At 49.2% G+C, this 18,969-nt stretch overlaps 1 protein-coding gene across 5 annotated transcripts in view; it reads right to left on the bottom strand.

The window, feature by feature from the left end:
* Window positions 1–462: 462 nt before the first annotated feature.
* The window catches only part of LARP4B (La ribonucleoprotein 4B), a 49,397-nt gene continuing 30,890 nt past the window's right edge, over window positions 463–18,969 (bottom strand). For 2 of the 5 annotated variants that reach the window (XM_019628657.1, XM_019628653.1), the window contains 7 exons: window positions 17,240–17,346; window positions 16,544–16,795; window positions 11,733–11,778; window positions 7,207–7,371; window positions 5,046–5,170; window positions 4,853–4,961; window positions 463–3,716 (listed from right to left, as the gene is read on the bottom strand). In XM_019628657.1, coding sequence (XP_019484202.1) covers window positions 3,459–3,716; window positions 4,853–4,961; window positions 5,046–5,170; window positions 7,207–7,371; window positions 11,733–11,778; window positions 16,544–16,795; window positions 17,240–17,346 — 1,062 coding nt within the window. In that variant the 3' untranslated portion in view covers window positions 463–3,458. The remainder of the gene's footprint in view (window positions 3,717–4,852; window positions 4,962–5,045; window positions 5,171–7,206; window positions 7,372–11,732; window positions 11,779–16,543; window positions 16,796–17,239; window positions 17,347–18,969) is intronic. The other 3 variants (XM_019628658.1, XM_019628655.1, XM_019628654.1) reach the window with 2 other exon arrangements.

The raw sequence follows: 18,969 nt of genomic DNA, 5'->3' as shown, positions 1-18,969 counted from the left end.
CACATCCAGCCTGTTACTAATGCTGGCATCACCATTATTTAGGGATAAGTCAATTACTTTGGTTTTGAGGCTCACCTATGGTCTGAAATTCGCATGTCCCCAATACCAGCTGCAAGTGACTTTATGGAGACATCTCATGAGACATGGACCTTTAACACAAGAGACGAGATCCTGACACAGGGGTGTAGACTTCTGTGGTAACTCTTGGGTGGAGCAGGCGGTTTCGTCAGGAATACTGCTTTTCATGCTTGCTCTGAGGACCTTAAACATCAAGCTGACCAGGAGAACCCTCACACTACGGACAAATCACACGTGTCCCGAGAAGCCTTTGTAATCCACACACAGGTTGGAGGACATCCAATTTCACTCTCATGTACACAACGGGAACAGACAAAAAATTATTTTTAAAAAGGTGCATTCTTGAAGAAAATTTTAATTTAAAAAAAAAATCAAAAGAAAAACTGAACAGTGCCTAAATCTTTATTTTTCATAACCTACATTTTTTCCAAATTTGACAGTTTTACACTGAATGACACAAAAGGAAACTTAAATTACCAATAGTTTACACATAAGTTTGATTCCAGTCTTAATGAAAAGAACAGAACAGAAACAACAGCCCTCGAGAAAGCGTGCACGCCACACCCCGTGCTGTGAACTGGCAGCTGCCAGCTCTCCCTCTCCCTCAGTCTTCGATTGTCTGCTGCTCTGTGACCCTGCCCACAGCTCACACCTTCCTCAGCTGCCGGCCTCGGGACAAACGGACTACAGCTGGTGGCAGCCAGCGATGCGACTATAGGAGGGCCTGATCACAAACATCATGACACTAAGTCTTAAAAAGCAACTATGCTACCTGCAACTCATGTCTGGAGAAACGGGGCCAGATTCCTACATTTCCAAACAGTAAGCATCGTCACACAGTTGTACATGTTAAAATGGCATTTGTGACTGCTGTATCTGATTCTACACCTCGAAGGACTGCTGGGGGAAAGGAAAGAGTGACATTTAAAAAAATGTACAAAAGCCACATACTACTGCTGCGTGTGACAGAGCTGCCATCTGTGTCACCGCTTCCTGTTGTGCCAACTCCCATTCTTTTCTGTGAATGGAAAATCTCAAAGTAGTATCAGAAAGGTGGTTTTTTGGACATTATACAGCTATTTGGCATATCCCCTTTGCTTAATTAAAAAGGACACTGTAAAACTCACGCCAGGGCAAGGTTCTGGATGCCAGGCTGGGGCTGCAGGAGCCATCAGGAACCACCTGGTTCCACCTGCAACTGCAGCGGGAGCTCCAGCTGCCCAGCATGCCCCCGCCTGAGGGAAAGAGCTTTGTCCTTCAGTGGTTCAGGGTGACAGCGGAGACTCTGTCCACTCCCCCCACCAGCAAAGGCTGCGGCCCTAAGGAGCTCCTAGACTCAGAGCGCATCTCTCCCACTCTTTACAGTGCTCGCTAGTTTGGGTGCGAGAGGCGCTTGTTTCTGCTTTTTGTCAGCTGTCTCCACGCGCACACTCCTTTCGCAAGCTTTTACGGACCGTAGCGCTATGTGCACTTGGAGGTGAGCACAAGGCTGCGCTGGGGCGAGCCCTCCCCGCAGGGTGACTTTCAGTAGTAGGTTATTTCTCACTTCCCCTGAGGATCCTGCCAGTTCCTGCCTTCCACTATATTCCAAGCACCCCTCACACCAGCTCTGATTAGCACATATTTACATACTTGAAGGAAGAGCGTGAACACATAGGAGGCTTTCACGAGACTGTCCCCCTTTGCAGCGGCAAAGAGGCAGAATCAGTTCAACACACCAGTTTAAAAGGGAAAAAAAACCCCAACAAATTAAAATGATATTCAAACCACAACATTTAGTTTATCTACATTCAGGTCAATAGCAACATTTATAATATATCGATAATTTTTATCAGATTTTCTCTTTAGGGTACCTTTAATATGTTCTCAGTATTTACAACTGTACAAGCGAAGCACACTCTCCCAAGTGCACACATTTAACAGCATCGACCATCTGCATCCCAGGATTTCCAACAATCTGAGAAAAGATCAGCTGTGTGAGATCGTCAGCTGTACTGCAAGCACGCTGCTAGTTCTCGGGCGCCCGAGGAACTGTGACCCACTCACGCCAACCCAGGGCCGGTCTCCAGAACTCTACGCTGTCTTATACAAAAGTTAAGGCAAAGTCATTTTCAAGTTTAAATAAAATTCAAGTCTTTAAATATTGGATGGAAATAAATTTTTTAAAAAAACCCTCAGTCTTGTTAAATAACATTTTGTGGAATAAACTGTATGGTTACATGTAGCAGGAAATATCCTTATTTTAATGGCTGCTGCTTATTACACTCAAAGGAGAAATTTAGGCATTTTAAAAGAAAATAATTTATATTTACCTTTATCACAAACCGCTAGCTTTAGTGCAGGCGAGTTCAGAGTGCAGCACTTCCAGGAGGGGCCGCCGAGACCCTGGTCTTGGAGGTAAGGAGTGGGAATTCTCATCCCCCCCCACCACAGGGCACCCAAATCATTCTCCCAAGGTCGGGGTGTCCGCTCCGCTCTACTGCCGACGCAGAGCGCAGAGTTTCGGGAAGGCGCCCATGGGAGCCGGCTAACACAGGGGAGACGCAGGAGCGGGGCAGGACCCCAGCTTTCCCGCCAGCTCACGGAGCAAGACAACACCAGGGTACAATTTTGCGGTCACATGTCAGTGGACAACACAGTTTATGTTCTCATTTAAGTTCTATTCACAATGTGCTTTGAATTTATCTTACATAATAGCCACTTGAGACTGGAGTGAGGAGCTGGTTACTCGCTTGCAGTGCATCAAAACAAGGTTTCAGGCTCTCGCGGGGCTCTCTGCCCAGTAGATCAAAGGCGGCTGCGCTCTTTACAAAAAGCTCCCGTCACTTGCTGTGATTCTGAATGACAGTACACGTCCTGGGCCAGTGTGTGCCTGATTCTGACCTGTCCCTCCTCCAGGCTACACCCTACAGCATCACCTCATGCCCTCAACCTACTATCCTCAGCCTCGCCCGTCGGTCTGGACATCCTTAGAGATATGCACTTGCTAACCAGTTATTTTAAAAAATGAAGTAGCACACTTCCGCTTAATTTAGAAAAACTCACTATTTATAGCTTGCATTCATAACCACATGGAGGCATAATAAAAAATATCAATTTGTCAGGATAAATGCATTTTCTATCCTGAAAAAAAATCAGACTTATGCATCACCTCCAGTTAAAAGCACCAACCTAAAATAAGGTTTATATTAATTAAATCCTGAAAAATAGATTTTTTTCCAAGGGGGGGGGGAATCCGACTCATAGAAGAAGTGACTTGCAGGCATCTCACAGCCTCGTCTACACTGCAAGCTCCTAACCAGCGGCTCATTCTCGGTGCCGAGTGGGACAGTGCTCAGTTGTGACGACCTCAGCTCCTCGCAGCTCCCAGACCTGGGCGCTCACTGCGGGGACCTGGGCGGCGTGCTCTGTTCTCTGTGCAGACGCTTCCCCACGGCTGGGCCCAGCGGCCTCCTCTGGTCTCTGGGTGGCCCCGGGCTGGCCTTGGGGGCGGGGGGCTCTTTCTCGGCGAGCTGCTTCTCTCCCTTCCCACAACCGACAGCGTTTGGCTTTTGTTCTTTTGGGGGCTGCAATGGGGAAGATGGAGGTTCTCTACTGGTCCTCTGGCAAATCTCCGCATAGCTGGGTTTTCGCAGTTCCTGGAAAAGACACAGGTTTGGGATTACACGCACAAACGCAACGTCCCAGTACCAACAGGCAAAAATACCATTATCTTACAGTAAAGGCAAAACACATTTCCAGCTGTAACCAAAATTCCGCGTTCAGAAGTATTTTTTTTTTTTTTTTTTTTTTAGCTGAGCCATCCTGCTACCTGTTGGCAGCTCTCTGCTCAGCTCGGGCTGGACTCGAACCGCTGTTGCTCAGAGCTCAAACTCTTGAGCGAGCTCTTAACCAACTGAGCCACTCAGCCGGCCCCCAGAAGTATTTTTAAATACTTCATCAATTTCAACAACGCAGTTTCCCCTGCAGCACAACTTCCCTCCCAAGAAACTCTAGACAGATCTTGTAAACAGAGGTTAGACCAGGAGACGCACTGGTGTGTGGAGTGCTGACCGACCTCCTCGAAACCTGAAGTGTCCGAGCCCCATGGAGGCCACAGGGATGCCTGAGGAGGCCCAAGTCCCAAAAGGGAGCCTGGAGCAACATGGCCTGCAGCCTGGCCCAGCCATCGCTGATAAGCAAAGTTGAAAAGGCCTTTCAGAAACTTTTCACTCATTTCAAACTACAGAGGGCTTGAAAAGGTTCAGGAAAGAAAGACAGAGTTAAAAACTTTGAAAACAAGTTAACAGTGTTTTCAGGTAACTGGAGGTACGATGGCTAAGTGACAGAAGGGAACAATTAAAACTATTTGACTTCCATAAACCATTTGGTAACTTAAAAGTAATTTTAACCTAAAATAATTTTTCTTTAAGAATTCAACCAGTGGACAGTGAAGCGTTTAACTTCCCAATTTAAATGACAAAAGTTCACACAAGATCAATGAGAGAACACAACAAATCAGAATGAAACAGGCTGGGTCCCGCCAGGGGAGGGAGTGACAGAGCGTGCTCAGTGAGCACAGGTCGTTTGGGGAACAGGAGCTGAAGTCTTGTGACTACTCAAAAGGACAACCTCGCTCGACTGACACGGAGAGCCCAAGGCTGTGGTGGCAGGAGTGACTGGGCACTGACAGAATCACTAAGATGCCTAGGTGCCTGGCACAGCACGTGCAAATGCCTGCCCCGCGGCTGGCCCAAGGAGAGCCATTTCCTCCCGCCCAGCACCTGGTACCTACCGGAGTGACACCATTCACCTGCACCGATTTACTCGCGGTGGTAGTCGGGGCGGAAGGGAGTCTGTCTGCACTCGGAGCTTCCCTCGGCTTCTCCACCACCTTGGGGTCCCTGTGAGAAGGCCACCAACATGTGAGTCTCCCACTCGACAGCAATCCCAGAGGGTCAGGAGGCAGCAGCAGGACAGGTACTTACTCAGGCAGGTGGGCAGGGGAAGGGGCACGCTCATGGGCAGCCGACAGGGTGCAGGGGGCCGGTCCTGGAGGCTCCCTGGGGGTCACTGAGGGAAGAGTGCTCACGCCAGCATCCGTGCTGAGGCTCTGAAAACCATTGGAGTCACAGTTTATGGTTGGGAAGAGACGTGTGTATCACACCTGTCACTATGACCTACAACATGCCAACAAGGGTACCAGCCTGACTGGTGTGGACGGCTGGCTGCCCATGCTCCTCCACAGGCCCTGGGGCGCTGAGCGGGCAGAATGCGAGCACGCTGCCAAGAAACAGGGCCCAGGTCTGTCCTCCCTGCAATCATGGCTGTGGGCCCGCTTCTATGTTCCCATCCTATTATCTGCAAGCTGCTTTTCCCAAATGAACAACTATCAAAACCATTTATTCACCCGACACCCACACCAGTGCCTCGCATGGCCTGGCACATAGCGGACACGCAGATATCTGTTTAAATGTGGAATTCCACACAATCAGTGAAAGCCAGAACACCGACACCTCCAAACGGTCAAAGTTAGGACTGTCTTGAGGTGGGTGGCAGGTGCTGACAGCTGTCCCCATCTTAATTTACACACAACCCCTGGAAGCGACACGTTACCTCTCCCAATTCCATAGGGGAGGAAACTGAGCTCAGAATGTTTAAGTTAATCACGTGCAGCCACAAGGCAAAGACCTGACACCAGACGTCCCCACTCCAGCCACTGACCCCCCGTGCAGTGACAACTCATGCACGCACCGTCTTCTTCATGATGTGTAATTAACAAAAATGGCAGGAAAGAAAATAATTAAAAGTGAGACTGAGTACAAAAAGACAACATTTTCCTAAAATTTTACTTTTCAAAGCAGGCCAATAGTTCAGAAGTGAACTGAATGGAGAGCGGCTGGAGGAGAACAGCACCACCTACAGCCCTTGGGGGAGACACCTCCTCGGCCGGAACCCGTGCAGGCCGCCCCGAGGGGCAGCACCTACACGAGTTCCTGCTCTAGGTGGTGGGAACGTGCTTGTGGGCCAGCAGCTGGCAGGCCAGGGGCCCCAGGGCACTGCAGAGTCGCCTTCCTGTCCCCGGCAGCCCTGCAGAAGCTGCTGCATGTGCCCCACCAAGAAGCAGGGATGCAGGCGAGGACCTGGCCATGGAACCAGGCTGACTTTGAAGAGTAGCAATTCTTCCTCCGAGAGAAATTTTACAGACACCGACAATATAAAAAACAGTAGTTGCTGTTTTAAAGAGGACGGAGGCCAGCTTGTTCTGCCCATCACTGGGGGGGAGTAAAGTCAGTCTGAAAACTACAATTCATGATCTTTAAAATGCACTGCCTCTCCCACATCACTCTATGAGGCACTTATAACTCAGTGATCAGAAATCAGTGCACCAGACATGCCGAATTTAATGTGCGACTGTTATAACCTTGCGGGTTACAAAAAGGAGCAGTAAGCACAGACAGCATGATGGGGCCTTTATAAAGCCCATGTGAGCCCTGACCAAGGGCCCTGAGTGCCAAGTCTGGGTGTGGCCCTCCCCAGTCCAGAGGCTGGAGGTTCATTCCTAGCAACTGGGGGTGGCAGCGGTGGATTTCCACTAGAAAAAGACACAGGGATTACTGTTGGTGGCAGCACACAGCCCTGCGTATCATAGTAACTGCAGCAGACCCCAGAAGGAGCACTGGCAACCAAGCCTGGGACTTCGCAGGAATTATAATCACACAGAGGAGTGAGGGCAGCTAGTCTGACAGCCTAGAGAGTCCACCAAAAGCCACTGGTACCATAGTAAAGTTATTCCAGGCTTTTATGTTACTTCCGGTATAATTCAGATTTCTGTTTTAATCTTCTGACTCATTAAATAAAAGTAGGTCCCAAATAGCAAAAATAAAAATGCAACCTGAGTTTCTGGGTGAGAAACTGTCTGCACTGCTCACCATGACCCAGGTCTGTCCCTCTGACCTTGTCAGACAGGGAACGAAGAGACTACAGCCTGGATTCAACTCAAAGTGTGTGTGGCCTTCGCAACTCACTTACCCTCTGAACCGCTTCCATGTGTGGAAAAAACCACATGTGCAAAGAGCTCAGCCAGGCACCGGCAGGAAATCGGCGCCCAGTGATGTTAGTGACCACAGCGTGTGACATGTGTCTTACCCTTTCTTTTGACGAGCCTACTAGCAAGCTAGACAGCCTGTTCTCAAACAAGTCGTCGGCCTTCAAGAGGCCCGCTGCCCCAGGCAGCGGGGGAAAGTTGGAGAGCCCCAACTCGAAGCTCGGGGATGGAGGCTTTGGTGGCGTCGGAGACTGAGTCTGACTCCTCTGAAAGAGAATAACACCACAAAGTTGCACAAGTGCTGGCACTATGGTGCTAAGACACACAGCGGAGAGCAAAGCAGTAATCTGTTCGCTAATCTGGTTTCCGCATCTGTCTAAAAGAAAGAACAGGTAATCCAACCACACCAACACTTCACCACCTAATCAGAGGTCCCTGGGGAGGCAACTTCCACCACTGAGAGCTGGGCCCCCCCACACTGTGAAGCTGCACCCTCACGGCTGCTGCTGGACATCGTCACACATGCCGTGTGCACCTGTTTCCCTACAACCATTCAGCCCACATGGGCCGGGTAGGCCGCAGTATGCAGCTGAGAACAGCAAGGGGATAGGCACAGGCAAGGAAGGCGCTGCAGAACAACTGGCCCCCATTGTCAAAACTTGAGAGTAGCCCGAGTCTAGATATTAACCTGTTCATGTCCAGACAAGTTTCGTGGTACCACAGAATATTTGTAATCTATGAGTTGTGACCAAAAAATACGGTAAATGTTTAAATTTTAAAAAGTTATTACAGTGAAAGGCACATTTGCCATTAATACCCCTCAAAATACTCCCCTGTGCTTTGAACACACTTATCCCATTGTTCTTGCCACTTTCCGAAGCAGCTCTGGAAGTTCTCTTTCATGTCTTTAGTTGCACTGTCATGGCTGCCTCGATGCCCTGAATTGCTTCAAAACATTTACCCTTCATGGTCATTTTGACTTTGGGGAAGAGCCAGAAGTCACACGGTGCCAGATCAGGTGAACAAAATGGATGAGGACACACTGTAATGTTTTTATTTGACAGAAGTTGCCGTATACCAGAAGCAATGTGTGACCCCAGAGCCTTTCTGTCGTGATCACAAAATACTGTGAATGCCGCTGCCTAGTGCCGTCCAACAGAAAGGCAGGAATCTTCAATACGGGAAGTGGCGCATCAAACCTTAGTAACAGTATGTGACAAGTTTCAACTTGTTTGGTGCAGTCAATCAGGTGTGAGCTACGGTTGAGAGAAGGTGTATTTTATTAAAGTGTGCTGTAAACCATCTCCATCACGACAACACTCAGTGTTACACATCGCTTCTGGTATGGCAATTTCTGTCAAATAAAGACATTACGGTGCCGGCCAAGTGGCGCGTTGGTTGAGTTGGCTTGGGTGGCCAAGTGGTGTGCTGGTTAAGTGTTGGCTTGGGATGTCAGCTCTAAGCAGCAGGGCCCCGGTTCGGATCCCACATGGGCCAGTGACGCTGTGTCCTCTACAGCTAAGATGGCGAACAACAGCGCGACTTGGAGCTGGGCTGCCGTGAGTTGCCGGCAACGGCGTGGGCTGCAGTGGGGCTGGCCGGCAGCTGGCGTGTGCTTTCGTGAGCCACCATCCAGTGGCCGGCGACTGATCTGCCTCACCCAGGAAGAGCTCAATGATAATACCAACAAGGGCCAATGAAGCGATGTCCTCCACAACTAGACTAAAGAACAAAAGGATAGCAACTTGCCTGTCCCCCATCCCCCAATTCCCTTGGGGAAAAAAACAAACTTTACAGTGTGACTTCATCCACCTTATTCACCAGATCTGGCACCATGCGACTTCTGGCTCTTCCCCAAAGTCAAAATGATTCAGGACATCAAGGCAGCCAAAACAGCGCAACTAAAGACACTCATGAAAGAGGACTTCCAGAACTGCTTCAGAAAGTGCCAAGAACAATGGGATAAGTGTGTTCGAAGTGAGGGGCGGGTATTTTGAGGGGTATTAATGGCGATGTGTCTTTTACTGTATTAAATTTTTTTTTTAGTTTAAACATTCACTGCATTGTTTGATCACACCTTGTAAAGAAATACAAGCCACATAAGTCCACTTTGGAAACACTTTATATTTTTAATCACTGTGTAAAAAAATGGTATTACATAAGAGATTATCACACTCCCTACTTCAAGAAGGTAAACTCTGCAGAACAACATCTGAGTGTAAACCATAAGCCCAAGATCTCAGGAGAAGGGCAGTGATACAGTAATTTTGCTGGAAAACTATATTCACCCTGCTTCAATAAGCCAGAAATCATTCTGTAGGTGTCCAGTTCCCTGGCTGAAGGAGACAAGGAACAGGGAGAGGAAATGAGTTTGTCCTGAGGTGGAACACAGGTATTTTTGTTGAATGCTGGCCACTCCGACTAGATGCAACGCTCTCATGGGGCTCACTTAAGTTGGAAGGGCTGATACTTCCCAGAAACTTCCACCTACATCTGCAGAAGCAGAACCCAGAGAAGGTCTGTTAGAAGCGAGGTGAGGGCCGGCCGAGTGGCGCAGTGGTTAAGAGCTGGCTTGGGACGCCAGAGGGCCCCGGTTCGGATCCCACATATGAGGGCCAGTGACACTGCCCTCCACAGCTAAGATGCTGAACAATAGCTCAACCTGGAGCTGGGCTGCTGTGAGTCACTGGCGACGGCGTATGCTGCAGCCCCTGCTGCAGTGGGTTGCCATGGGCTACCGTATGTAGCCAGCAGCCAGCGTGAGCGGCCAGCAGCCGCAGTGAGCGGCCGTCCAGAAGCCGGCAACTGATCTGCCTCGCCTGGGAAGAGCGCAATGATGGTGCCAACTTGGGAGAGTGAAGCCATGTCCTCCACAACTAGACTGAAGAACGAAACGACAGCAACTTGTCTGTTCCCCTTCCCCCAATTCCCCAGCGCTGTTCCCAGCCCCTAATTCCCCAATTAAAAAAATCTAAAAATCTAAAAAAAAAAAAAAAAAAGAAGTGAGGTGAGAACAGACTGGGGATGACATGGTGCGAGGCATCCACGCCACATCTCCTCTGGGTACCTGCCAGCCCGTCCTTCATTCTGGGCATGTACCTGAGTCGAGCTTGCTCTGCTCAGCACCAGTCTCGGGACAAAGCCTGCATTATCCAGCATTGGCTGTGGGGTGCTGTCACCCAGCCATGCTCCAGGTCATGCATGCACACCATGCAATTTCCAGAAGCTTTACTGTAACCATCTGCACATTTCTTACAATAGGTGAATTCAGCTTTTCAGAGCATTTCTAAGGAGAAAGACTTCACAAAAATTTACTAAATCTCAATATTTAGGAACAAAAACCAACTGCCTAGATATGGTAGTTACAAAATGACAGTGTCGACAGATGAGGTTTGATCGTTTTTTGTGTATTTTTCTTTTTTTTTTTAACATGTTTTTTCACGATGAGGTCTGATGTTAACATTTTAAGATGTGACGGGCTTTAGGTGGGCTGGGTAAGCTGCCCCTAGTACTACAGGCTTTGTGGGGCCGATGCCCACATTTGTCACCATTTGTGCATTTCTGAAGTCACGAGAATATCCCAGAGCAACAGGTGCACTCTCTTTACTAACTAGAACCGCATCATGTGCCTGAGCTTCTAGATGGTTCCCAGGTAATCAGGAACACAAAGCAAAATGAACAGAAACGGCAATGGGGAAAAAAATGTCATCTTTGAAGGTGACATGGTGACCAATGGGAGTAATTCACATAAGGTAACTAGTATCTAAAGAGAGATTCAGATGACAGTCTTGTTAGGCCAAACATTACAGGAACTCATTAATTCCAACTGGACTCAGCCGACAGGAACTGCCTCACCAAAGGGTACCCCAAGAACTAGACTAGGCTGACCAGTAAGGCAGAATTATGGGTGTCTGTTCACTGCTAATGTGTGTTTTCTTGGACCAACAAAGAAAATGCATCTCCCGCAACAAGACAGCACTTGATGTCTCAGGGGGTTGAACCGAGGGTTTTCCCAAGGTCTTCCCTGCCTCCCAGTGTGGAATGCATGCCATACCTGCCACTGCAGGAAACACCCTTCATTCTACTACATCTCCTGCATAAGCTAACTCTGCCGGGGAACTCTGAGTGGAAACACCTCGTGTCTTGCTCACCAAGCCCAGCAGAAGCACTGCGCAGAGGAGGAAGTGCCATCCCCACGCAGACGGTCCGCCTCATGCACCTACACCACACAGACCCACAAGTTATGCAGAGGCAACAACGCTTTCTGCACAGTGAAGAGCTACTTCCTAAAGGGGACAAGTTTATGCTGCCATCAAACCTAGTGGGCCACACAGAGGACTCCCGTGCCCACCTGCACACAGACAACAGTATAGTGTGCTCTCTGCTGTACCTATTGCACAGCACATGTGTGTAGCACAGAGTGACACTCAGGAAACTAGCCATCACCTCCTCCCCTTCAGAGCAGCAGAAACATCACCTGTCACGTAATGGATATCACGTTAAAAGAAAACCTCTTTTGAAATACTCACTACCTCTGAACTTTATTCGTGTAATTATATCTCATGTTTGCTTAATAGAAATTAGATTTAAATGTGTTGTAAAAATGACACAGGCTTGATGTACTCACTGTAAACTTCTCCTCCCTTTTCTTCCGGTAACCAAATGAATTTTTCCTGGAAGAGAGGAAAGCCAAAGCCTGTTAATTTTTTCCCACTTTAAACATTTTTCATTGAACTCATGTAAGGTAAAAGCACAACATTCAATCTTTATGGCTTTGTAATCTTTTACAGATGACTTTTGGTTCTCAAATTCCAGCCTTAAGAAGTATAAGCAAAACAAATTTTATAGCAAAAGACTAAAACTGATGTTTAGATAGGTAGATAAAAATAGAAAAACACACAAAAAGGGAAAACACACATGTGAAAGAATTCTCCTAGTGGCTATTTAGAATTTTTGCTACATCAATACTTGAACTCTGTTCAGTGGAATGATGGAATGTGTAAAACCTGACACTGAACCACACAGGTGAGCTGGTAGAGAGAGGTAATGAAATCAGTCAGATTTACTGTCCAAATACAAAGGCCCCAGTAGCCTGGTTGACCTTCACCACCCCTGCAGCCCTTAGACTTCCAAGACAATGGCCTGCCCATGACCAATAAACACACAAGCATTTCTAACCCTCAACCACTGTGCCTGCCTGGCTGTTGGCTGCCAGCATAGCATTCTGGGACCTGCAGGCAGCAGGGCTGGGCTACACACTACAGCACGCAACAGCGGCACCCATGGAGGGCCTTGAGGACACTAAGACATTTGCCCTGTCCCATATGGGATACATGGCCAAACAACTTACGTACTGTTCCAATTTATAATTTCATTTTTATTTACTTGTCCCTTTGTCACTTCACCTGAATGGAGAGGCTTCTTGGGGGCCTTATACTATCTAAGCTGGAAATGAGTTCAGAAATAATCTTAGCAGATTCCTTGATTCCTTTGTTTATAAAAAATCTACAGGCAGTCTTGCTCAAGATGGCATAACTAACTGGAATGAGCTTAGAGCCCTCGACCGTGTGCAGAGCATGACACCCCCCAGGAGAAGCAGAGCAAACCTCTAGGACTCTGCGACAAAGCCACACCCTCCACTGTAGAATCAATTCCAGACATAGCTTCTGGCTTTCAACTGGCTCCTAGCAGAGATGAAACACCCGACTACAGACATCTGTGACCATGGACTTGAGCTGCCCGTCATGAATGGGGCACTGAGCCACGGAGACGGGCGGACACAAGTCCCAGCCCCAGCAGAAGCAGCACATCAGGGCCGGGCCTCACAATCCCTGCATCACCCCCTTGCTTTCCATCCACACCTGTGGCCTCGTGGAAGAGCTCTTAGCACACCGATCAGGGGAGTTCCAGACCTGGATTCCCAATGGCCATGAAGTGCACCTGCCTCACTGTCACACCCATCAGGAGCGCCCCTGAAAGCCAGTGTGCAGGGCCAGGACTTCAAGCAACATATTTGCTGTCCACTGTCTGGACATATGCTGGACAAAATATGAATTTATACTGGTTCTCAAGCAGGGGGGCTGAGGATATGGTTGGACAGAGCCCCACAAATACCAGGACTTTAAAGTCTGGTGACAGGAGTCCTTGGGGCAGAGGAGGGGGGAGGCGGCACAGGGCTTATGGAAGGGATAATGTGAGGCCTCTGTGTTGAAGCCATCCATGTTAGAGAGACCCCTGGCAGCCTGGAGAAAAGTGGCATCCAGCCTCTTCCCTGTTGTTACTCCAGGTGTGCAGCAGTCCCACTAGGGCCCCCAATGCTGAGGCTAGCCTCTTTATCAACCCCTTAGAGCCCAGCCTGGCCTAGGGTGCCAGATCTATCATGGCCTGGCAGCACCACTGTGCTGCCTTCAACCCCCAGATCCCGTGCAGCGCTGTTTAGACCCAGGGGTCCATCCCTCCACAGCGGAAGTACCGTGTGTCCCCCCAAGGAGCAGACTGGCCGAGCGGAGGCTCAGCTGCAAGGCAGGGCCAGCAGCCCTCACAGGACGACCCCGACATGGGACATGGCACGCATGCCCAGGCCCCAGGGCACCACAGTATCCCTGCAGCACAACTCTGAATTCCACTGCTTTGGCGGACCTGGTCTCCAGAGCTGAATGCTTTCACCAGGTGGCAAAACTGCCACAGTCGTCACTCAGCTGGATTCCTCCTGCTACTGAACCTGGCTGGGTGACTGCTGCCAGAGGGTCGGGGAACCAAGCATGCGCCGAGGGGTTTCTTGGGGTGTATCATGTTGTTCCTTACACACAGTGGACAAAGTCAATGGAGGACAAAACAATCTATAAAAGGGGGTGCTGGTGGGGACACAGCCACTGGGGTCCAGGTCCTTTAGCATTACCGTCCGGCTGAAGAGGTATGAGCGCCCAACACCTTGTCTGGAGACAAAGGACAAGTGAGCGACGAGGAAGGGGGCAGCTGTGAGTACAACCAGCTCCCAGACCAGCCTCTCCTGAGCTCTGTGCACACGGGTCTATCCTGATGTCTCATGGGTGATGGCCGTAGTCCTCAGGGACAGACTATTTAGGTGGGAGTCTCCATTGCTGGGCAAAGGCATGGATTCATCACTGCTGTCGTTGGGACGTTCAAATGCTATGGATTATACGTGTCTGCGTGGCCTGGGGTGGGCCGCGCTGGCCAGCCCCATGCTCCCTGCTTCACACGGACCCTTTACCTATGTGACGCTGGCAGGTGTCCCCAGTTCCTGTGTTTGCATTGCCAGGACATTTCCTGTTCAGCTTTCCCAATAGGAAGTGCTTGCGGTGGGGGTAAACCTGTCTTCATGATGCTTTTCTGTGCTGTTCCTTTAGCAGTGTGACAAGCGTGGCCCTTCCTTAAGTCTGGCCTCAGTTCCATAGGCCCTGCTCCAAGCCTCTTGGCCTGACAACCCCAAACTCTCCTGGTGTTCCCCGGCCCCATGGGTGGCAGTTGCCTCCCGAAGTCACTGCCTTTGCATTTCCTGTGTCCCCCTTAGCCTTCAGCCCTCCAATGCCTGTCGAGCCAACTGTGTATCAAATCTCCTGATGCCATGCAGGCCCATGCCAGCCCCGCAGCGAGAATGTTGCCCTCAGCCATGCTGATCCTATCTTGCACCCTTCAAGGCCGGGCTTGTGGACTAACACCACCGAGTCCCACGGACTGCTTCTGGGCCCTCCACACCCCCAGCTGCACATACTGTGCCAGGAAGAAAGGGGCTCCAACATCAACGGAGCCCTCGTCAGTCACTGTGCTGCACACTGTGTGTAGAGCGCCTAGAAATGAGTTCACCCAAAGTTTTCCAAGTGGGTTTTTCTAACAAAAAGCTTAGGCAGATTGAGCTAGTTATCTGCCACAGGGATTTGCCTCCTGACAGCCCGCAACGAATGAACCACTGAGAGAACGAACTGGGTAAAGCCGGCTTCAACATGCCAAGCCCAGGAAGGAGAGCAGCGACTAAATGCAGCCCCAGGACCCAGTTTCACCTCTGTAACCTCGCCTCTCTGCCGGAGTATAAGTGGCAGAAGGCAGGACAGACAGCAGCAGCAAAGGCAAGGGGGCAGGTAATGACCACGGAACACTGTGGGACCAAGGGTGCTACACTGAACACCCGGGGAAGTAAGTCTCCCCTAAACGTGACCAACAGGCACCATTTAATGACTGCTTTCGTTTACAACTATAGGACTAATGGAATTTAAACTCCTTTGCCTGGGTACACAGTCATTATCCACCTACTGTGTGACCCTGCTGGCTGGCAAAGTAGCGAGGCTGGGACAGAGCACGGGGGCTGCAGAGCAGGTGTGGGTGGGGGAGTGGGGGTGAGCAGGGGAGGGGGCGTGTGGGCCAAGGGTTCACAGACTGCACAGTCTGGTATCTTTCCAGCTTGAAATTCTCCACAAATAACGACTGAGACCCAACACTGTGCTACTCCATCTACACCTGTCATTCAACAATTTTATATTACAACAAAGATGACACCAGTTAGGTCTCTGTTTTAAAAGTAACCCCTCTGGGATCATATCTCAACACAATAAAAGCCATATATGATAAACCCACAGCTAACATCATACTCAATGGGGAAAAGCTAAAACCATTCCCCTTAAGATCAGGAACAATACAAGGCTGTCCACTTTCTCCACTTTTATTCAACATAGTTCTGGAGGGGAAGGGACGAGACAACATAAATTGGTAACTTCAATACTGCCACAGGGATAGGAGAGACAATTTGAGGAATATAATCAATAATGCTGTAAATATTTTTTTAGGGGGCCAGATGGACTCATGTCTTGTTAGGGAGACCATTTCATGGACGGTGTAGAGGCCTGACCACCGCACTGTACATCTGAAGCTGCCGTTGAATAATATTATATGTCAACTATAACTTAATACATACATAGTCACGGGATGTAGAGTACAGTGTGGGAAGTAGAGTCAATGGAATTGTGATAGATATGGATGATATTGGGGGGTGGAGGGGTGGTGGATTGGGGGAGGGGGGTTGTCATTTTGTGAGGGGTAAAAAGCATAAACTATTTCATTGTTTTATACACCTGAAACTAATAATAAATTAAAAATAAATAAATAAATAATAAAAGTAGCCCCTCTGAGTAATTACCTGGGGTGCCAAAAAAAATGTGTACACATGACTTGTATTCATCTTTTGCTATCAGTATACATTAACTATTACAATTTTAGTACAGTTTTTTCCTTTCTTAAAACGTATATACATTTTTTTGTACCCTCTGTATATAAAACCTTTGATGGTCATAGCTTTCAATTTGAATTTCTGTCATGTATTTGAAAATAATGCTTATAGAACATATCTAAATTAATGAAATTTGAAAATATTAATACGTAGTTTATAAGCACCTAGGACCCGTCCAACCCAAGTTCTGAGTGACTCACCTGCCTCTGCCTAAGCCGGGGGAGGACTCGAGGCTGCCCTGCTCCACCCGCGGGACCCCAGCGTCTCTCTTGGCATAGGACGGAGAATTCTGTACACGGGCCCTGGGTTGGCCTGTCTGCCTCGTTTGTGGGCTCCGGACACCGTTCATCAAGCGATCCGCAGTGAAGTTAAATATGGAAGGGCTTTCTAACAGCCCAGGCCCTCTGTCCGCACTGGGAATGGCATGGCGCAGGTGGGATTTACCAGGATTTCTGCAAATCAGATGTCTGTCAACGCAGTTATGAAACCATCACAGCACATGAAATGAGCACGCTAACACAGAATTGTCTAAGTGACCCGTGCTCTTTACTTAGGAAAAGGAGGAGGAGCAGTTAGCGCCTAGCATGTCTGACAGTACTGACACTGCACACCTATCAGTGATGTGTCAGGTCCATGTGCACAGCAGGTGTGCAGCTGCCCGGAGCCTGTGTGCGCACAGGCCCACAGCATGCATGCCAGATGGTCTGTGCTTCAAGCAGTCCTCTCTCTGCTGAACGTCACCACTGTGACTTCAGGCAACAGGACTCATGCCTGCGGGGAGGATGACCAAGGCCTAGCACATCTTGTTTGCCTTTGCTTTTAAAGTACACAATACAGCAGAGACCCCTATCACAACCCGCGGTAAAACAGCATTTTAGTCACGTATGGAAACTTGCCTGCTTCTTGGAGGGTACTGTCTGAGTGAAGTCAGAGGAGATGTTGCGGGTTTGAAGGTTGGAGATGTGAACCCATTTATAAATCCAGCATTTGGAAATGGAGTCACCTAGGTTCATTAAAAACAGACAAGTCAACAAACCATACTGTTCCAGTTGGTGACCACTGCCTATCACAGCAAGCCCAGGAGGAAGCGGCTCACATAGAAGAGGGAAACGCCAGCCCCAGACCCACGCACTTCTAGAGGTCCAGGAGCTCAGCCTGCTGCACTGTAAACCAGCCCACCTTTATTCCCGAGGCCTAGTGAGAGTCCTCAGAGCGCTAGGGCACTGGAAACTGTTCACCCCGATGCATAAAAGGGAAACCTCGTACCTAAAAGAGGCACACTACTCAGAAGTGTGTCAATCGTGGCAGAACTAGGTTCTACGTGTACTTTTAAATGAAACTCTGCTCGGGTCTAAGGCACCTGGCTGCTAACAATGATTTAACAGAACTCGCTGAGACTAAGGGGCACCATTATCTCATCACGTCTGCTCGAAACGATGCATGTGTTTTAGAACAAGCAAAAGGGCTTCACACACCAGACCAGGAACTGCCCCCAATGGCCAGACACCTGACACAGGGTCCCAATGGACACTACTCTGGACAGGAACAGGTATTATTAGAGAAATTAGAAAAGCAACTCAATTCAAGAACTAAGCACAAGTATGGCAGTTAGCCCCCTCTGGACAAACGTGAGTTTATGTGCTCTTTCTACGGTTCTCCCATGATGCATTAAATATATGGCTACTGGTACACTTTTATAGAAGGTAGTAAATACTTCAAAAAAGCAGTACATTTTCTTATCACTAGGATTCACTCAAAAACACGGACACAACTTTGCATGTCAGCACATGTCCGCACCGTCCTTTCACAGAGTGACTCCAGACTTCTGAGGGCTCTGCGCCATGAGGACCTCTCCTGACTCGTCTCTCCCCAGCTGCCCTTCCTGTGTCACACGAGCCACAGAAGCAAGTCCACACATCTCAGGGCACATTTAAGGACCAGCAGACAAAGCTTGCCAACCTTCTCTGCCAGCCACTGTGTTAGATCAGAACACTCACCCACCAAGGCCAGCCCAGGCGCCTCTGCACATATCGCTTACCACCCACACATGCAGCTTCCTCCCCTTCCAGCCTCTCTGACTCGCTCCACTTAGGTGACGACACAACCCCCAATAAACCCCTAATTGTAACTTTCATGGTACTGTCTGTGTCCCATTTTTGCAATATCACCCGCTTGACACACTTATCTTCTCCAGACTACTTCTTCATGGACACACACTTTCACATTCCAGTGTGTAGCAGGCACCTACATCCAGCTGAGCCAATGCGCCTTCTCGCAGGCTCACCCTCTTCAGTTACCAAGAGCCTCAGGTATGTCCCCCACACAGCTGATGGGCCGTCCCAACCTTCCCTGATGTGATCCACAGCCATATCCTCCAGGTTTCTAACTCGATTTCTGCTTTCTGATCACAACCTTCCACACACTCCACCCTTCCGTCAGTACAGTTTCAACTAAAGCTGCTGGCAACCTGCAAACCTCCGGTCCACCAGCCCTCACCTTCCCAGGCGGAGCCTAATGGCTACTTCTTTTCCTGCTGTAGATTAGCCCTGATTCTCACACCCATTCCACCCAACTCACACCGGGGCCTGTTGCTTGAAGCCAATTTCTATTAACATGCCCTGCCCCC

The sequence above is a fragment of the Hipposideros armiger genome, unplaced genomic scaffold (assembly GCF_001890085.2).
Source record: "Hipposideros armiger isolate ML-2016 unplaced genomic scaffold, ASM189008v1 scaffold_801, whole genome shotgun sequence".
Taxonomy (NCBI): Eukaryota; Metazoa; Chordata; class Mammalia; order Chiroptera; family Hipposideridae; genus Hipposideros; species Hipposideros armiger.
The sequence above is the reverse complement of the archived record's forward strand: the minus strand, read 5'-3'. Positions and strand labels throughout refer to the sequence as shown.